Source organism: Equus przewalskii, chromosome 1 (assembly GCF_037783145.1).
Source record: "Equus przewalskii isolate Varuska chromosome 1, EquPr2, whole genome shotgun sequence".
In the NCBI taxonomy this organism is placed as follows: domain Eukaryota; kingdom Metazoa; phylum Chordata; class Mammalia; order Perissodactyla; family Equidae; genus Equus; species Equus przewalskii.
Genome location: NC_091831.1, coordinates 80,998,997 through 81,019,940, shown reverse-complemented (window position 1 = coordinate 81,019,940; position 20,944 = coordinate 80,998,997). Strand labels below are relative to the sequence as shown.

The 20,944-nt window shown below is 38.1% G+C and overlaps 1 protein-coding gene across 1 annotated transcript in view; it reads right to left on the bottom strand.

Annotated features, from left to right (window-relative positions):
* MSMB (microseminoprotein beta) overlaps positions 1-20,344 on the bottom strand; it is a 65,977-nt gene extending 45,633 nt beyond the window's left edge. Inside the window, exon 1 of the mRNA XM_008524315.2 lies at positions 20,195-20,344. Within this exon, the coding sequence (XP_008522537.2) occupies positions 20,195-20,233 (39 nt within the window). The 5' untranslated portion in view covers positions 20,234-20,344. The remainder of the gene's footprint in view (positions 1-20,194) is intronic.
* Positions 20,345-20,944: the final 600 nt, after the last annotated feature.

Genomic DNA, 20,944 nt, shown 5'->3' with positions numbered 1-20,944 from the left:
AATCATTGCCTAACCACTAAGCTAAGTGAGCAGAGACTTCAGTGGCCACACATGATAAAGAAAATAGACTTTACAGAATTAGCACAGGAAAGTTACTAAACAAACAAATAACAACAGCTACAACAACCATTAACTAAAATAAATCCTGGGTGGTAAGTATTTGATTTACAGAGTTGCCAAATTACATTATTTAGAATGTCTAGTTTTCAATGAGAAATGATGAGATATGCAAAGAAACAGGAAAGTATGATGCATACACAGGAAAAAAGAGCAGTCAGTAGAAACAGTCCCTGAGGAGACCCAGACATTGGACTTACTAGACAAAGACTTTAAAAGAGCTATTATAAACTTATTCAAGAAACTAAAGGAGATCATGTCTGAAGAGCTAGAAAAAAAATTAGAGAACACTGTCTCACTAAATATAGAATATCAATAAAGATATAGAAATAATAAAATAAAACTAAATAGAAATTCTGGAGTTAAAAATATAATTAATCACTCAAATGGAAAATTCACTAAGGAGACTCAATATCACATTTGAGCTGGTGGAAAACAAAATCAGTTAACTTGAAGAAAGATCAATTGAGATTATCCAGTTTGAGGGACAAAAAGAAAAAAAGCTGAAGAAAAATGAACAGAGCCTAGAGAACCATGAAATAATACCAAGAATACCAGCATATGCATAATGGGAGCGCAAGAAGGGGGGAGCAGAAAGAATAGATAATGAAATAATAGCTAAAAACATCCAAACTTTAATGAAAAAGATTAATCTATACATCCAAGAAGCTCATTGAATTCCACGTAAAATAACCTCAAGGAGACCCAGACTTAGTCACATCATTATCAAACTGTTAAACAGTAAAGACAAAGAAAGAATATTGAAAGCAGCAAGAGACATTGATGAAGTGATATGTCTTATTGAAGGATAATAGTAAGATAAAAGTTGAGACTTCTAGTTTGTGATTCTATATGTATAGAGCTTAGAAATGACGAGTTTTGTCCTCACGACAAGAAAAAAAACTAAACAAACTGAAAATCAACGACTCTTCTCTATTGATCTTGAATTGAGGTCACAGGACAAACTACTGTCTTGGAAACTGGAGAGACAGAAGCAGATACAGAGAACCACAGCCGCCTGGGAGCAGCAGCCCACAGCTGGAGCCGATAAGGGGAGAAACACTTTAAACTATAACTGATAAATTGCTGAAAGCTCAGTGTAGACCAGCTGGAGAATTAAAAACTCCTAGGGGGGCCAGTCTTAGGGGAAACTCCACACTTTTTATGAGTCTTACCTCTCTGAGTCCCACCACTTTCTCACAGTGAAATTAGAGAAAAATCCTCTCTTCTTTTGGCAGAGAGAGAGGAAAAGTAACCATTCTGAAATAAGCCCAGAGCTCTTTGTTCTCCCTGACAAGCCATGCTCTTAATGTTACCAGCTACAAACATAGGTTCTTTACCTGCCACACAAGAGGGGCCAAATAAAAACTGGAATGCCAGGCTTATGGGAAGAAAAGGGTTTTTATTTCAGGTGATGTCAGCTGGGAGACAAGAGTGAGCCCTCAAATTCATCTCATCTTGTCTCCCAGAAAGATGGGAGTCAAGGGGTTTTTAAAGGTTGCAAGGAATACAGCTGCTTGGGGTGGGGGAAGTCTGCAAATTTGTAGGTTGCTGTCCTTGGTTGTTTGTCTCTGTAGAGGATCGTGGATTCTGGTGCCAGGAAGTAATGGAGTAAGCAGGGAAAGTGCTTTTGGTTTTAACCCTGCATATACTGAGTTTAATGTAGGGGAATCTATATCATGACCAGCATCATTAAGGGAAACTACTTTTACCAGAGCCTAACTGGTGGGGATTTTACCAAAGCCTAAGCAACCTAGAGAGGAAAGTCCAACTCAGGCTGACTAAAAGACTGAAACCTAATCATAGGATTATAGAATGCTTCCCCTCCTCCCATACCCTACCACCACCACAATAGGGCACCTGTATAATAACAGAGGATTACAGCCAGAAGAAATGCAAACCTCAGACCTATTTAAGGAGTCTCTTGGAAAACCCGAAGACAACAGGAAAGTCAAAAACAAGGATGCTGGAGAAAATTTTAGCCTCTGACACCTATAGCTACGGCAGTAAACACAGCTTAACTACTAGCCAGATATACATAAAATCTCACACTAAAGGCTTACCTGTCCTGGTTCCTTTTATTGATATATCATGCCATGCTTTCAACAAAAAAATTACAAGGTATGGTAAAGCAAAAAACACAGTCCAAAGAAACAAAGCAAGTGTCGGATCTAGACCCAAATCTAGCAGAGATTTGGAATTATCAGACTGGGAATTTAAAATAACAATGGCCGATGTGCTAAGGGAACTAGTGGAAAAAGTAGACAACATGCAAGGACACATGACAATGTAAGGAGGGGAGATGGAAATTCTAACAAGGAATCGAAAGGAAACACTAAAAATCAAAACACTAACAGAAATGAAGAATCTCTTTGATGGGCACATCAGTAGCCTGGACACAGATCAGGAAAGAATCTCTGAGCTTGAAGATATGTCAGTAGAAACTTCCAAAATTGATATGCAAAGGAAAAAGGAATAAAAAAATACACAGAATTTTCAAGAACTATGGGACAACCACAAAAAGGAATAATACACATTTAATCAGATTTTCAGAAAGAGAAGGAGAGAAATGAATAGATGAAATATTTGAAATGGCAATGGCTAAGAATTTACCAAAAGTAATGGCACACACCAAATCATCAATCCAGGAAGCTTAGAGAACACCAAGTACAATAAATACCAAAAAACATACATCTGGGTATATTATATTCAAACTGCAGAAAATCAAAGACAAAGAGAAAACGTTGAAAAAGCCAAGTTGGGGGTGCATCTTACCTATAGAGGAACAAGGATGAGAATTACTTTGGACTTCTCTTCAGACACCAAACAAGCAAAAGGAGAGTGGAAAGAAATATGTAAAGTGTTATTAAAAAAAAACCAATCTGGAATTCTGTATGCAGTGAAATTATCCTTCAAAATTGAAGGAGAAAAGAAGACTTCTTCAGGCAAATAAAACTTGAGAGAATTTGTCATTGATAGAACTGCCTTGGAAGAAATGTTAGAAGTTCCTCAGAGAGAAGGAAAATAATACAGGTTAGAAACTTGGATCTACATAAAGAAAGGAAGAGCAGGAGAATAAAATCCTGTATTGTTCTTATTCTTAATTGACCTGACACATAACGATTTGTTAAGAATAATAATAGCAACCATGTGTGTCGTGATTATAGCTCATACATAAGTGAAATGAGACACAATGTTATGAGGGATGTGAGGGATAAATTGGGAATGCTCTGCTGTAACATACTTACACTCCTATGAAGCAGTATAGTGTTGGTTGAAAGTGGACTTGTATTAGTTGTAAATGTATATTGAAAACTCTAGGGCAACCACTAAAAATCTATTAGAACTAATAAACAAGTTCAGCAAGATTGCAGGATATGAGATGAATATACAAAAACCCATCATTTCTATACAATACCAATGAGGAAACTGAAAATAAAATTATAAGAACATCAAAAAGAATAAAATACTTAGGAATATATTTAACAAAAGAATGTTAAACTTGTACTCTAAAAACTATAAAATATTGTTGAAAGAAAATGAAGAAGATATAAATACAGTGAAAGACACCCCATGTTCATGAATGAGAAGACTTAATATTGTTCAGATGGCAATACTTCCCGAATTGATCTACAGAATAGCCAACAATCTTGAAATAGAACAATAAATTGGAGGACTCACACTTCCTGCATTGCAAAACTTATTACAAAGACTGTGCTACTGGCATAAGGATAGATATATAGATCAATGGAATAGAATTGACAGTCCAGAAATAAACTCTTGCATTTATAGTCAGTTGATTTTCCACAAGGATGCCAAGACAATTCAATAGGGAAATCACAGTCTTTTCAATAAATAGTATTGGGACAACCAAATCGCCACATGCAAAGGAAAGAAGTAGGAACCAATGTCACACCACGTACAAAAATTAGCTCAATGGGTCATAGACCTAAATGGAAGAGCTAAATCTATAAAACTCTTAGAAGAAACCATGGGAGTAAGTATTCGTGACCTTGGGTTCACCAAAGCCTCTTAGATATGACACTGAGAGCATAGTAGCAAAAGGAAAAATAGCCAAATTGGACTTCACCAAAATTAAAAATTTTTTGCTTCAAATGATACCATCAAGAAAGTGAAAAGACAGCCCAGGGAATGGGAGAAAATATTCACAAATTGTTTGTCTGTTAAGGGACTTATATCCAGGATATATAAAGAACTCCAACAACTGAGCAGTAAAAGTTCAAATAACTCAATTAAAAATGAGGAAATAACTTGAACAGACATTTCAAAGAAGACACACAAATGGCCATTCAGCACATGAAAAGATGCTCAATATCAGTAATCATTAGGGAAATGCAAATCAAAACTACAATGTGATACCACTTCTCACCCACTAGGACAGCTAAATCAAAAAGACAGAAAATAACAAGTGTTGGTAAGAATGTGGAGAAATTGGAACCTTCATCCATTGCTAGTGAGAAAACAAAATAGTGTAGTCTCTTTGTAATGGTGCAGCCTCAAAATATTAAATATAGAATTATCATATGACCCAACAATTCTATTTCCAGGTATATGCCCCCAAAGAATTAAAAAACATATGCAAATACTTCTACACAAATGTTCATAGCAGCACTATTCATAATAGCCAAAAAGCAGAAACAATCCCAATGTCCATCAACTATTAAATAGATAAAAAAGATGTGGCATATCCATTCAAGGAAATATAATTAGGCAATAAAAAAGAATGAAGTAGTGATTCATGTAGTCAGGCTGAACCTTCAAATCATTATGCTCAATTAAAGAAGCCAGTCACAAAAGGCCATGTGCCGTATGATTCCATTTATATGAAATGTCTAGAATAAGCAAAATCATAGAGACAGAAAGTGGATGAGTGGTTGCTAGGGGGTAGGGGAATGGGGGACTTAGGAATGATAGCTAAAGCATATGAGGTTTTTCTTTGAAGTGTTGAGCAGTTCTAGAATTGATTGTAGTGAGTTGGAAACTCTGAGTATACTAAAAACCAGTGAATTAAACAGTTTAAAATGGTGAATTTTGTGGTATTTGAATTGTATCTCAATAAGGTTTTTATTAAGAATTAATTCTACCAAGGAATAAAAAGATAACTTGCATAAATAGAGAGGCATATTCTATTCTTGAATAGGAACATTCAAAATCATAAAGATGTCAATTCTTCCTAAATTGATCTATAAATTTATTTTTAAAACACCTACAGGAAATTTTTGATACTAGGCAAGCTGATTCTAATGTTCACATGGGGAAAGAAACAAGCACCAGTAGCCTGAATAGTTCTGAATAAGAACAAGAAGGGACTTACTGGGCATCTAAAGAGAGTATAATAAATGTCTATAACAATTAGATGTCTATAATAATCAGACATTTGGGAACGCAAAGTTGAAATAGATTGTATAGTACTAAATTGCTTGCTGTAGTGCTGGCCAAGCAGGCTTGTGCCAGCTTTTGGGTCCCCAGGTGTTTGAGTCACCCAAGAGTTATTTTTTATGTTGAGCCATACGAAATATCTGTGTGTTTTTGACCTACAAAAAACAGCAGTTTCATATGGTTCAGCTTAATGTTTGGCGTGACCAAATGAGAGAAAAATCAGAGCAGAGAATCTGAGTCACAATGTTTTGCCAATGGTCAAAGACAAGGAAACCAAGTATCACACCATGTTCGAGGGCCTTAAAACTGGTCCCAAACTGGGAGATGCAATCCATGATTGGTAGCTGATGCAATTGGAGTGGAACTGAAGCAGGCTGGGCATGAAGTGAGGAAAGCTCCGAGTAATAGATGCAGAGGACCCCAGCCTATTTGCAGCTTTCCTTGATTGGCTGTGAGTGGGAGTGGTGGTGATGAAGTTCAAAGAAGGGTGACAGGTCTGGCTTGAAGATTCAGGGTCAGGGTTGATCATGGTGACTCACATGGAAAAGGAGAGTTGTAGGGAATGTGAAACGCAGTCGTCATCAGGCAATTTTTGTGGTTGAGTTCTCAAGTTGGAAGCCAAGCAAATCACTATCAGGAATCATGGCACTTGAATGCGATATGATCCTTGATTGGATCCAGGATTAGGGAAAAATCACTATAATGAATGTTGTTGGGATAGTTGGGCAATTTTGAAGATGGACAATATGTTAAATAACAGTATTGTATCCCTATTAAATTTCCCCAGTGTGATAATTATATTACGCTTATGAAGGAGAATATCCTTGTTCTTGGTAGATACAAACTGAAGCATATTGAGGTAAAGTGACATGATGTCTGCATTAAGTGGCTTCCAAAAAAATATAGACAGAGATGCAAAGCAAACGTGGCAAAATGTTAACAACTAGTCAACCTAGATGATATATGTTTGATATTTTTCAGAATTTAAAAAAACTTGGGAGGGACAAAAATAATGCAGCATACATTTGGTCCACGAGATTTCTATCGCTCCGTCAGAGGGGGAACACTTACCAAAAATAGGAAGAGTTAGGTACATGAACGCTGGTGAACATGCTTTAAAAGAAGATGCTAAAATGGAACAGACATAAGCAGCACTAGACCTCCTGAGTGTCAGAATTCTGCTGTCACCTGCCGGCCCTTGTATTTGTCCTTGTTCTCCAACAGCTCATAATGTTTAGGGCGGGGACCATTTATAAACCACCTGTTTGGTTGAGCCTGGGCCCTTTGTTCACGTAAAGTTCATTTATGATCCTGCCAATGGGCAACATTCTCTCCTGCCCACGTTCCCCATCATGCCTCAGGGCACGAGAGCCTGTTCTTTGGTTTAGAGCCTCGTTATTTAACAACGCCTGTGGTTCTTCACCTTGCCAATGCATATAAAGTGAATACTTGTTTTAGCTATCCTCGATGTAAGAGAAAAGGTATGTGGATTTAAGTGTCATTTAAAAAAAAACTCACTTGAAGTCAAACACGTGGAGCCATAGGAAACTGTGAGAAAGCTAACTGGCAAGTGTTGGAAACCACAAAATGACAAGTACCCACAAGATGAAGAGAAGAGCCGAGAAGAAACCATCAACTGCTCCCATTTCCACCCCTCTTGATAACAGTCCCAACAGTTTATTTATAGGATGTGGGCTGTCAAGATGATGAAAGGAGCCTCACTAAGATTGTGAAAGATATTAAGATATGGATGGACATATTCTTAAATGAACCTTCATGGCGTTTATTCCTCTGAGCTGCTCCTGCTTCTGCATGAAGCTAGTGGGCAACACGGGGGCAGTGAAACTTCCCAAGATTTTGTGAACCTGATATTCTTGATATTCTCTTAGTTATCAAAGACCCTAAAGAGGCAATGCTGCTAAGAAGGTATTCTGGTAACAGTAACTATCAGGGTCATAATAGATACCCTTAGTGGAGTGCTTACAATGTGCCAGATCTGTACCCGACATTCAAATACTTTATGTCATGTCAACCTCACCATAGTCCTATAAGCCAAGCATTACCATCCCCATGTTACAGATGGAGAAACAAATTCTCAGTGAGATTAAGTAGCTGGCTAAAGGTCATGTAGCTAGTGAGGGGGCAGATTGGAGTCTTAACCACTGAGTTCTGCTGTCCAGAAGCAAGAAGTGTGACCAGCACTCTTGTGCACATTCTTTCAAGCAGAATCATATCTAGATTATACTGTGCATATAGTTTTAGAGTGTAAGAAGAGATGCCTGCTGAACATTCCAGATCTTGCTCCTATTTTGTGCAACGAGTTCAGAGTGAACATGACCAGCAAGGCATGACTGTGCTTATGTTCCATGACTTGTGACCCACAGGATCCCCGTCAACAAGGAATACCAGGAACATTCTCGAACTGGAACTAGGTTTCCATCAATAGCTGGAGAACAGTCTAGTTCTTACAGAGGTGCCAGGGATGCCTGCCCTGTAGAGCACCAGGTTCCCAGGAGAGAGGACCTTCTGGGGTATTTCTGAGTGGGATAATTTCTTAACTTTTATGCAGTTAATGCATCGAAGGACTGGCCCATGACCACCCAGGAGCATGGAGGCTAATGACAAGTCTATGATCGGAATAAGCCAAAGACCAGTAGTACCTGCTAACTTAGAACGTGGTTTAGCCAAGTACCTGGTCTTGGAGAAGACAAGTACCTGTAGGCAGGCAGTCTTTCTGGAGGAAAGTTGCCCTTCCTTGTGCTCTGCATAAATATAGGGAGAGGTTTCTGGGAGGCCTCGCTGAGGGTTGAGTTCTCCAAAATCAGCCACTTAGATGGAGTTTGAGGTGTGTGATATTTATTAGAGTTCAATACCTGTGAAGGGAAGAGAAAGAAAACAGATGGGGCAGAGGAAAAAACTGAACTGCAATGCAGGTCCAGTCTACCTGGGGGTGCCCTGGAGCAACTAGTGACCATCAGAGTGTCCAATTTGGATCAGAATGGTCAGGACTTTGGATCCTGCTTCACCTGGTTCCTGGATGAGGTTGCTCCAGGAAAGCAGCAACCTCAGGTGACCCAAGGTCACCCTGAAAGACCAAGGACCCTGAAAGAGCTGACAACTGGAGGTCACCCACTGACCACATTCCCTGAAGTTGGGCAGCAAGCTCTTCCTTGATGGGGGGAGGGGGAAGGAGGCGGGGAGAAGGGGAAGAAGGGGATGGGGGAGGTAATGCACAGCACAATTCCATGTCACCACAGGCTTCCACCCAGGCTCTCGAAAGCCCCCAAAAGCATTATCCCCGAGGTCAACAACTTTTTCTTCAATATTATTGTAGCAGATGTTGATGCCTATCCCATATCCCTTCAGCCTGCCCTTGAATTTGTCTACAGCTCTGGTGGACCATTCCTGTGTAGGCTAGCAGCTTCTACTTTTTGCCATTAGGGTTAGTCAACTTTTAATTACAAACAAATCTCTTTGAAACACACACACACACCCCATTTGAAAGAAAAGTGTTTTCAGATGTGAGATTATGCGAAATTTTGGAGCCAGAAATTGACACAGTGCTTTGAACTCAAAGAATGGACTGGCATTATTGAAAGAAACAGACTCACTAGAAAGAGCAATTTGTACTCGCACTTCCCATGAAGAAAATCCCATTATCCTGTAACTATAACATGACTAGATGGTGACATGCAACGGCTGGCATCTTCCAAATCTTGTAAGCCACAGTATTAGCCTTGTGGCTTCCTGGGATTTATTACCTGAGTGGCAAGTTACCCATGAAACACATCAAGCAAACAGGATTTGATGAAAGAAGAAGGAAGTTCTTTATACACACTGGATATTTATATTTTAGATTTAAACCATGTCACATAAGTATCAATTTCTTCCTTAATTAATCACTGGGTCATTGTAATTGAAGTTTGTATTAACAATGGAATGTATTTTCTTTATAAAGACAGCTCTTCTGATTTCCTGCTGTAGGGCAGGTTATCCTGGTCCTTGCTCAGGCCCCGCAGTGGTCTACACCTGTTTTTGACCCTCTTAGTGTCATCCTTGAGATGTTAGGCCAGGGTCCTCGAATATAAACTGCAAAGCCAAGTGACGTATATGATTAATTTCATACTTTTTCCCAAAAGGATTCTAAACACGGCTCATACAGTGAAGCTGATCAAATAGAAATGGCGAATCAAGGTGAGGAAAGAAGACAGAAGAATTCACAGGAGTGAAAGGGCCGCTATAACTGCAACCAGAACTTGGGCAGAAGTTTCCTGGTTTCTGGGGAGGTGAAAAAACCAAAGCAAGTTACACAGCTCTCCTCAAAAAGAGAGGCGCATTCCAGATTCTCAACAGAGGCACATTTCCCCCCAGGATTTCTAAAATTTTAAAATAACAAAATTTTTTTAAATGTAATTAAATCTAAAATTTGTAAAAGAAATTTCTCACATGGAACTTGACATTGCAGATACCGATTGATGTAACGCATAACAATTTTGCAGCACAGGCAGAGGTGAATTTTCCATAACAGCTCTTATAGCTCTTCATAGGGGAAAAGAACAGGGTTATTGTTTTTAGGAAGACCTGCATTTAAATCCCAACTCAATTGTTCACTATTCGAAGATCTGCAGAAATTGCTTAATCTCTCAGAAAATAGAGCTGACAGAATCTTCATCACAAGATCGTGTGAGGATTACGTGAGATAAGATGCAGAACCAACAGTATCTGAGATATAAGAGATGCTGTTTCCTTTTCCCATGCCGGTGTGCCCCCTTCCTTACTCTTTTGTTTTCTTAGTGTAGCAATCAGAGTCCTACTGGGAAAAAGATTGCACACTCGAGGTGTAACATTTAGCAAAGGGACTGTTTACAAAGGTGTAGGTGGGTGACAAGATGCGACGTCCCCGGAGACAAGCAGTAACAGGGAGGCATTCTCAACCCTGGGCCTGAGGAATAAGGGGTGGAACCTATTACCGGAATCGAGGGAGAGCTGGATCCATGGGAAAGGGCCCCCGACAGAAGCCTTTTGGAAAGGAACACAGCTATGGCAGGGAAGAAGTCAGGGGAATAAAGACCTTGGGGCTCTCTCTCCTCCCGCATCACCTGCTGCTGCTACCTCCAGCGCCCAAGCTCAGCTAGAAGGCAGGGGAAGAGGCAACCGGAATGATGTGGGCTGTAGAGGTCAGCCCACCAGGGTACAGAGTAGGGAGGGGAAGGGTCTAAAGGGGCAATGTGAGACTACCGAACACACTGGATAAAAACTTTCATACAAAAGGCAAAAGTCAGTCATTGATGTGCAGCTTATTAAAAGGGATTTTGTGAGGATTTAGAGTTATCCTGTTGGTCACTCAGAGTAATTCGAGATGAGTAGATGTATAGATACATGTATGTGGGGATGTGTAGATATCACACACCATAGCTGGCAGAAATATACTTTCTCAAAGTCTGGCTTTTGGATCTTGAGAGCACACAGTTAGAAAGGATGCTCTTTGCCGGTACCAGACTTCCATAGTTCCTCACACTTTGGAAACTAATCTCATAGTTCCTCATCCTTTGGAAAGTCTACAGGCAGCTGGTAGGGTGGCCGAGTCTGGTCTCTCATTCTGTACCCTGTCTCCCTCAGAAGAGGCTCGTCCAGGTTTCTGTGGGCAGAGCCGTCATCTGGATCTGCTGCAGCCCTGAGAGCTGGTGCTGTGGGCGACTGAGGCTCCACATCACAGACGCTGGCCAGGGTCACTGAAACCCTCCCCATGCTCAAAGAAGGTACTCCCAACCACTTATCTCCACCACAGGAAAAAAAATAGCAATGCTTCCCCTGTTATGGAATGAACAATAAATAGATAAATAAATATTTCCAACTAGGCATATTCTCCTGTAAACCTACCTTGCCGAAATAGCTAACAAATTTTAAAACACACACACATACTCCTTTTTAAATGCTTTTTTTCTGGTACAATATATATAACATAAAAATTACCATATAACTGTCTTTAACTGGGCATTAGGTACATTCACATTGTTTCACAACCATCACCACTATTCATCTCCAGAACTTTTTTCTCTTCCCAAAGAGAAACCCCGTATTCGTTAAAAAGTAACTCTTCCTTCCTCTCTTCTCCCAGCAACCACCATTCTTTCTGTCTCTGTGAATTTGATTATTCTAAGCACCTCATATAAGTGGAATCATACAGTACTTGTCCTTTTGTGACTGGCTTATTTCACTTGGCATAATGTATTCAAGCTTCATCTATGTTGTGACGTGTCAGATTTTCATTCCTTTTTAAAGCTGAATAGTATTCCGTTGTATGTATAGACCACATTTTGTTTATTCGTTCATCCAACAATGGATGTTTGGGTTCTTTCCCCATTTTGACTATTGTGAATAATGCTGCTATGAATATTGGTTTGTAAATGGCTGTTCAAGTCCTTGCTTTAAATTATTTTGGGTATACTCCTGGAAATAGAATTGCTGGATCATATGGTAAATTTATGTTTAATTTTTGAGGACATTAACTGCTGCTGAAATTAACTGTTAATTTGTGAGGAAATTAACTATCTTCCACAACAGCTGCACCATTTTACGTTCCCACCAGCAGTGCATAAGAGTTCTAATTTCTCCACATCTTCAAAAGCACTTGTTATGTTCTATTTTGTTTTGTTTGATAATAGCCATCCTAAGGGGTATGAAGTGGTGTCTCATTGTGGTTTTGATTTGCATTTTCTAATGATGAGTGAAGTTGAGCGTGTTTTCATGTGCTTATTGGCCATTTGTTTATCTTCTTTGGAGAAATGTCTATCCAAGTCTTTTGTCTATTTTTAAATCAGGTTGTTTTTTCATTGTTGAGTTGTAGGAGTTCTTTATATAATATTTTGGATATTAATCACTTACTAGATATATGTATTGCAAATATTTTCACCTTTTCTGTGTGTTTTCTTTCCACCCTATTGATAGTGTTCTTTAATGCACAGAAGTTTTAAATTTTGATGAAGTCCAATATACTGATTTTTTCTTTTGTTGTCTGTACTTTTGGTGTCATATCCAAGAAATCATTGCCAGATCCAAGATCATGAATCTTTTCCCCTATGTTTTCTTCTAAGAGTTTTATAGTTTTAGGTCATATATTTAAGTGTTTGAACCAATCTGAGTTAATTTTTGTGTATGGTGCAAAGTAAGCGTCCAACTTCATTCTTTTGCATGTGGATATTCAGTTCGGTGAAAAGACTGTCCTTTCTGCATTCAATGGTTTTGACACTCCTCTCAAAAATCATTTGACCTTAAATGTGAGGGTTCGTTTCTAGGCTCTTGATTCTATTCCATTGGTCTACATGTCTGTCCTTGTGCCAGTACCACACTGTTTTGATTACTGTAGCTTTGTAGTAAGTTTTTAAATCAACAGATACGAGTCTTCAAATTTTGTCTTCTTTTTCAAGATTGTTTTGGCTATTTGGGGTTCATTGAAATTCCATAGGAATCTTAGGATGAGTTTCCCTATTTCTAAAAAAAAAGTCATAGGAATTTTGATAGGAATTTCATTGAATCTGTAGATTGCTTTGGGTAGTATTGTTATGTTAACAACATTTAGTCTTCCAATCCATGAACATGGGATGTGTTTCCATCTCTTTATGTCTTCTGTAATTTCTTTCAGCAATTTTGTGTAGTTTTTGGTGTATAAGTCTTTCGTAGTCTTTTCATGTACAAGTCCTTGATTAAGTTTATCCCTAAGTACTTTGTTTTTTTTTATGTTATTGTAAATGGAATTCTTTTCTTAATTTTCTTTTGTATTCCTCATTGTTAGTATATAGAAATGCAACTGATATTTGTGTGTTCATTTTGTGTCCTGCCACTTTGCTAAATTTGTTTATTAACTCTAACAGTTATTTTGTGGAATTCTTATGGTTTTCTACCATAGGGAAGGAAAAAGCTTTTTCTTGAGCCTCTTAGGATCCCTAGCTGGGTCTGAAAATTAAACTGGACAAAAAACAGATTAGCAGGAGGAAAGCATACAAATTTATTTTATATAAGTTTTACGTGACATGAGAGCCTTCATAAGGGAATGAAGACTCAAAGAAACAGTTAGACCTGTGTCCTTTTATCTAGGTTTGATGAAGAGTGGACAGTCATGGAGGAATATGATGAGTTATGAGGTATGCGGTATGAGGATATGAAGCAATCATAGTAAGCTGGGGGAAACAGTAAGGCCTGTTTGTTAGGGTTCTTCTTGGCATCCCTGTATCTTTGGAGATAAGGATGCTCTTTTCCTCCAGGTATAGGGAGGGCCCCTCACATGAGGGTTTTGTGGTCTATTTCAGGGAAGAAATGCATGGGGCTAAAAGTCAGAGTGAATTTCCTGCTTCTGCTCTTTTCTCAAAACCCTTCAGCTTCAATATGCCATGGTGCCATATTTTGGGGTAGCGTATCCTGAACCCCATCACTACATATAAGATCACGTCATTTGCAAACAGAGATAATTTTACATCTTCCTTTCCAATTTGCATGCCTTTCACTCTTTTTATTGCCTAATTGCTCTGTCTAGGACTTCTAATATATTGAATAGAAGTGACAAGAGTGAGCATCCTTGTCTTGTTCCTGATCTTAGGGGGAAAGCTTTCAGTCTCTCATCAATGAGTATGATGTTAGCTGGGTCTTTTCATATAGGAGCTTTGTTAAGCTGAGGACACACACACTTCCTGAGTCTTTATGTGCCAAGCATTTCTAAATGCTCCCCACGTATTATCTCATTAATTGCACATAACCCTGTGAAACAGGCACAATTATCCTTTTCTCAGATGGGAAAACTGAGGCACAGAAAGGTTTGTTCTCCGCATAAGTGAAGTGTTTGCTTGTGGTTTTTATTTTTACACATACCATATTTTTTAATTAAAATAGTAAGTTATTAGGGTATATTAAGCATTAATTCTAAAACCAACCAACTGTAGTGTAATGAGTCACACCACACTGTGAATTTAGATCACTCGGTCGTTTGTTAGATGGTGGACCACTGCAGTCCAGGGCGAAGGCTCATGATTACTCTGTACGCTAAGTACTTAGTACAACTGTACACTGTTTGCATTCTTAACAAATACTTGTCGACTTATCAATATTTATCAACTTATTAATTTTAATTTTCTAATGTATGCAAAAGTGATAACATATTTCCTTTCCAGATAAGAAAAGCCATTGCCACTGGGTAACATGAAATAGTTCGGTTAAATAGTTTAAGAATTCACCATAGCTTAGTGGTGAAGAACCAGCACTTTGGAGCTAGATGGTCTGGATTCAAGCCCTGGTGCTATTATTTGTGAGCTATGTGACCTTGAGCAAGTAATTTACCTTCTCTGTGCCTCAGGTTCTTCATCTTAAGATGGGGAATAATGCAGACAAGTACAAGTTATAGAATGTCCCCATTCTATAAAACGGACTGGCCAGTACTCTCCAAAACTATTAAGGTCGTGGAAGGAAAAACAAAAAACAAAAACAAAAGAAAACAACACTGAGGAACCATCCCAGATTAAAGAAGACTAAAGAGATCCAACAATTAAATGCAATATGAGATCTTGGGTGGGATATTGGAGCAGAAAAAGGACATTATAGAGACAAGTGACCATTGGGTATATAAATATCCCAGCTCCCTCCTCCCCCCCAGAGGGAGATAATTCTGAGTGTGTTTTGCAGCATTTCCCAGAGATTCCCTATGGGAGTAAGCTCCGATCACCCACTGTGATAGCCTGACTCACAGCATGCCCTTTATTGGCTGCTGCCTTCTCTTCCCTGTACCTCTTCCTCACTCTCTACCCACTGCTCCCTGTACCTTCTCAACAATCTACGTGCACTAAAGTCCTTGTCTCAAGGTCAGTTCTTAGGGGAACCGAAACTAGGACATTTAATTCCACTAAAATAAAGCACGAAAATAGGCAGAATTAATCTATGCTATTAGAAGTCTGGGTGATGATTACCTTTTGGTGAAAGTGAGGTGAAGACTGGATGGAGACAGAAGGGGACTCCTGGAGCGCTGGTAATGTTCTGTTTCTTGATTTGCATACTGGTTATATAACTGCGTTTCATTTGTGAAAATTAATTGAGCTGTACGGCTACAATAGGTGCTATTTTCTCTAGGTATATTATAATTCAATAAAAAAGATTTTAAAAAAGAATTCTGTTAGTTTTGGCACCGTGCAGGAGATTTCTTTTGTTGTTTACAGTGAAGGAATGGCAAAAATTCTTACTCATTGGCTTTGCCAATGAAAACAAGGATAATACATTTCTATTAACTAAAGCAACAAGTTATTTTTTTTTCTGCTTTTTTTTCTCCCCAAATCCCCCCAGTACATAGTTGTATATTTTATTTAGTTGTGGGTCCTTCTAGTTGTGGCATGTGGGATGCCACCTCAGTGTGGCCTAATGAGCAGCGCCATGTTCGCACCCAGGATCAGAAGCTGCGAAACCCTGGGCCGCCATAGCGGAGCATGCAAACTTAACCACTCGGCATGGGGCTGGCCCTGCAACAAGTTATTTTTTAAAATTATTTTTCTAATTCACGTATGATAAGAAAATGGGAAGAAACAAAGACCAAAGAAAGAGAAGTTGTGCCCAGATGGCAAAGGAGAAGACAAGAAAAAGAAGAGATGAGGTTGGTATAGTATACAGAGACTAAGAGATAAGGGGAAGCAAGAGACAACAAAAAAGATTAATACAGAAACATAGATGTTTTTATCTCCATAGTGTCAAAATGGGCTATAAATATTCCTCTCCAGGAAGAAAAATACCATATGATCTCGCTTATGTGTGGAATCTAAAAAAAAACAAAGCCAAACAAACAAAAACACCCCAAAAATGAATTCATAGATGCAGAGAACAGATTGGTGGTTGCTAAAAGTGGTGTGGGAGGAGGGGTGAAGAGAAATGGATGAAGGAAGTCAAAAGGAACAAACTTCCAGTTATAAAATAAAGTCATGGGGATATATTGTACAGCAGGGTGACTATAATTAATAATATTTATTGTATGTTTGAAAGTTACTGAGAGAGTAAATCGTAAAAGTTCTCATCACAAGGAAAAAAATTGTAACTATGTATGGTGATGAATGTTAACTAAGACTTATTGTGGTGATCATTTTGCAATATATACAAATATTGAATCATTATGTTGTACACCTGAAACTAATAAGATGATAAGTATCAATTATGTCTCAATAAAAAAATTTTTTTTATAAAGACTCCTCTTCAAAGGTTGGAAGCACAGGCATTCATAAAATGACCTCTGTTTCCTACCTTTGACAAAGGGAAATTCCTAAAATCTTTTCCTACATTCAATAAAGAAAAATTTCATTGACGAAAACTGCAGAGTCAGTCAAGGTAACAAAGGGAAGAGCATGTTTTTTCACAGCATCATCTTTCCATCTTCTGGCCTTTTCCCAAAGGACTCAAGACTTACAGCCAAGACGGAGAGGACAGTTCCCAGTGGCATGTGTCCTGCGGTTTGAGGGTTAAAACTAGGCCTCGGTGGAGAGAGTTTTCATTCCTCTTGTGCATCTTGTAATGAGAGACAAGGAGGGAAATATCTGAACTGACCCTGGATTTTATTTTAGATTGGACTGAGCAATAATGTTCACATCAAAAACAAGCACATTATCCCGAGATTTATAATCCTTTCTCAGCTACTCCTATTAGGTCTTCCCTATAGATATCAGTGTTCCTTCTTTTTTTAAACTCATACTCAAAGTAAATTTAACAGGGATATTCAATATTGACTTAATTATAAATTAAATTGAATTATTTACTGCACTGACACTAAAATATTATTGCAATACATTATAAAACAAGTTCAAATACCGCAGCATGAGCATGTGCATGCCTACTCTGAGCGCATGTCTGATATTCTCTATTCTCCTAAGTAAAGAACAAAAGCTTGGCTGAGAATGTTTTAAAGTATAATTTAGGGATTTAAGATGATGCAATAAAAAGAGTCTGAAAGTCACGCCTCTCCATACTGTATCCTTGTAAATGATAGGACAGAGAAAGAAAAGAAGCTACTGACTTCATAGCTGGGCTTGAAATCATGAAGGAAGAGTGCTTGAGTACACAAACAGACAATGAGGCATACCTAAAAGAGAGAAATTGGTGAGAAGCCGTGGGAGAAGTCAAGGCCACAGGTAACCTAAGTCCACACCCACATGGGAATTCTGCTGAATCCCAAGAGTTAGGTGGGAGAATTCTAAACCAGAAAATCAGTGTACAATCAAGAAGTGCTAGATGTCTGAGGAATTCCACTGCCATGAAAGAGAAATAACAAACTGAGCAAATGGAAGATCTTTCACATAATCAATAGATTAATTAAAACAAGTATATTTAATATCTTCAGCAACATAAAGCAAAATAGAACCACAGAATTATGAAAAAGAACCAATCAGAGATCTTCAAAATTAAAGCCCAAATTGTTGAAAAGAAAAAAAGCCTCAAAAGATAGGCTGAGTAACAGAACGGACACAGCAAAGTATGATTATCAAGCTGGGAATTAAGTTGAGAAAGTCTTACAGAATGCAGCACAAAGGAAAAAAAGATGAAAAATTTAAGAGATATAAAGAATGGATAAAGACATCCTAGCTTTCATCTAGTAGGAATTCCAGAGGGAGAGAATAGAGAGAAAGGAGAAAGGAATATTTAATCAATGGCTAAACGTTCTCCAGAAGTGAAGAAAGCTATGAAATTTCAGAACATCAAAATAAAAAGAAAAATGCTAAAAGTTACCAAAGCAGAAAGATAGTTGAACTTCAAGGAAATACGGATCAGATTTTCACTGTAAATTTCATTAGCAACACTATATACAAGAAGACAATGAAGCAATATGTTCAATGAGCTGTTGGAAAAGAACTGTCACTTTAGAATTCTATACTCAGCTAGAGTGTCATTTAAAAGCACACGTGAAACAAAGGCACATTTTAAGCATTCAGAATTTAAGAAAGTTCACTACCAGCAAGTTTTTGCTGAAAGAATTACTTGAGATATACACCTTTGTGGAAAAAGGTGGAAGAAATCCAGAGGAAGAAGCAATATGAAAAAAGAAATCTTACCTAAGTCATCAGCCAATCCTATCGTTTAACACTAAATTAGTATTAATTGCCAAAAATGTTTAAAATAACAATTTAGAAGTAGAATATTCTAGACCATATCAATAGGCGAGCTGGGGAGAAGGAAGTGAAAATTTCTTGTTCTGTTTGGGAAGAGTCTACATGTACTGACTACCTTTAGATTTTATATAACTTTATGTATGGATATAAAAAATTAAGAACAACCACTAGACAGGGCTGTCCCCACGGCTGAGTGGTTAAGTTGAGGCGGCATCCCACATGCCACACTAGAAGGACCCACAACTAAAATATACAACTAGGTACTGGGGGGATTTGGGGAGAAAAAGCAGAAAGAAAAAAATAGATTGGCAACAGTTTTAGCTCAGGCACCAATCTTTAAAAAAAAAAAAAAAAGAATAACCATTAGAAAAATAACAATGGAATGTATAAATTTCAGACCAATAGAGGAAAAAAGACGGAACAAAGAAAATGCAATCGACCCAAAAGAAATCAAGAGTGGGGACAAAAAAAGAAAGAAAAAGAGAGCCTAGTAAATAGAAAATGCAGAGGAAGATAATAAGGTTAAGTGTAAATAGTTGAGAGTTCATGATAAACGTGCAATAAGAAAAAAGATTTAAGTGAATAGAAAATGGGAGATTGATGTGAAAACGCCATTCAAGGACAATTAAAATCGCTCATTAAACATAAAAAGATGCTCAATTTCACCAGTTATCAGGGAAATACAAATAAAATGGCATTGAGATACCATTGTTGCTGCTCAGATTGGCAAGTATTTTTAATTTTGATAATAACACAAGTTAGCAAGGAAGTTGGGCAAACAGATACCCTCATGTCCCCCCATCGGGAGTGTATTGGCACAATTTGGAGAGCAATTTAAAATATCTACTAAAACTAAAACATTTGCATAGATGTGCAAGGAAGTATGGTCAAGGAAATTCTAGCAGCATTGCTTGTAACAGTGAGATCCTGGAAACAATCTAAATGTCAATGGAAGAATGACTAAATAAACCATAGCATGTTCATATTGCAGAATACTTGGCAATAGTTAAAAAGAGTAATTTAGATTTATTCGTGACAATATAGATAAGCATAATGAGAATATTTAAATATTTGCAGAATGAAATGTGCAGGATTAGTTTATATGTGTAAACCCACATAAATCAATACTATATGTACATATAATTTTTTATAGGGAGACATATGTACATAAACATCTAGAAAAAGCTCTGAAAGGTTAAACATCAAACACATTGTTAAGGTTGCCTCCGAGGAAATGAGATGAGAGGAAGAGTGGAGTGAGTGGTGTGTGTCGGCTTCGGGGGAGAGTTTGGGGTGGGGGAGATGCAAGAAATTCAGTCTTATTATGTAAAGTCAGATTTTATTCTCAAGGAATTATTTGCATATTATATGTTGAATGAGTCTGGTTAAGGATCAAGTTCTTTTTCTGCTGAATGTGTTTGCCTTTGCACAGATGGCAGATTTGCAAATCTAGGCTGGCTAGGCACTCAGGGAAAGGGATGTGTAGGCACAAATAGTTTACCAAGCCTTGCAGAATAGGATTTATGACCTCTCCCTCCCTTCCACCCCGTATTACTCACCAGATGCCAGAATCTTAAGGGATGAAAGGGGTCTGCCATACCTGTCTGCAGACTAATGACAGTGGTACCCACTGTTAAATAAGCAGGTTCCTAGTAACCTGCTAAACGAAGCTGTGTATATCTGCTGGGAAGTCCTGCTTTTATGTAAGTAGACTGGAAAAATTATCCTTTAGCTAAGGTTTCAGGGACACAATGAACTGTACAGCCTCCAGTCTATTACAGCTCTTCTGTGACCTCACGTGTGCTATCCACTTTCTGAGCTCTTGTGCGTAACACCGAGGAAAGGAGGAACCTTCTCCACGTAGGCAAGGAAAAGCTGGAAACACAGCCACAATGACTCTTTCTGTCATTCCTCTTAATTAGTCTCAGATTTACGCATTTTGCTATTCAAAAATTCTCTCTTCTTTCAAATCAACTTCTTATAAACCTTTCTGTTTGGCAAACCGGAAAAAATTAATTAGAGCCCTTCTGACATGATGTTGTAAAAGTAAAATAATCATGGCAACAACGTCAAAAACAACAATCCCTTCTGATTATCCAAATTCCACACTACAGAGTCCAATGTATTTCCTTTCTTCCTTTCTCTGATCCCCACAGCCCTCAGAGCTTTTTCCATAGTCTGAAACCCCAGAAGTAAATTATAGTCTGTAAGATACAATATTGGATTCTTACAGTGTTGACTATTGTAATGCTGATTCTTTCTATCTTTCTCTCCCCTGAAGTTCCTAATGGTTTGAATCTGGAAGTAGC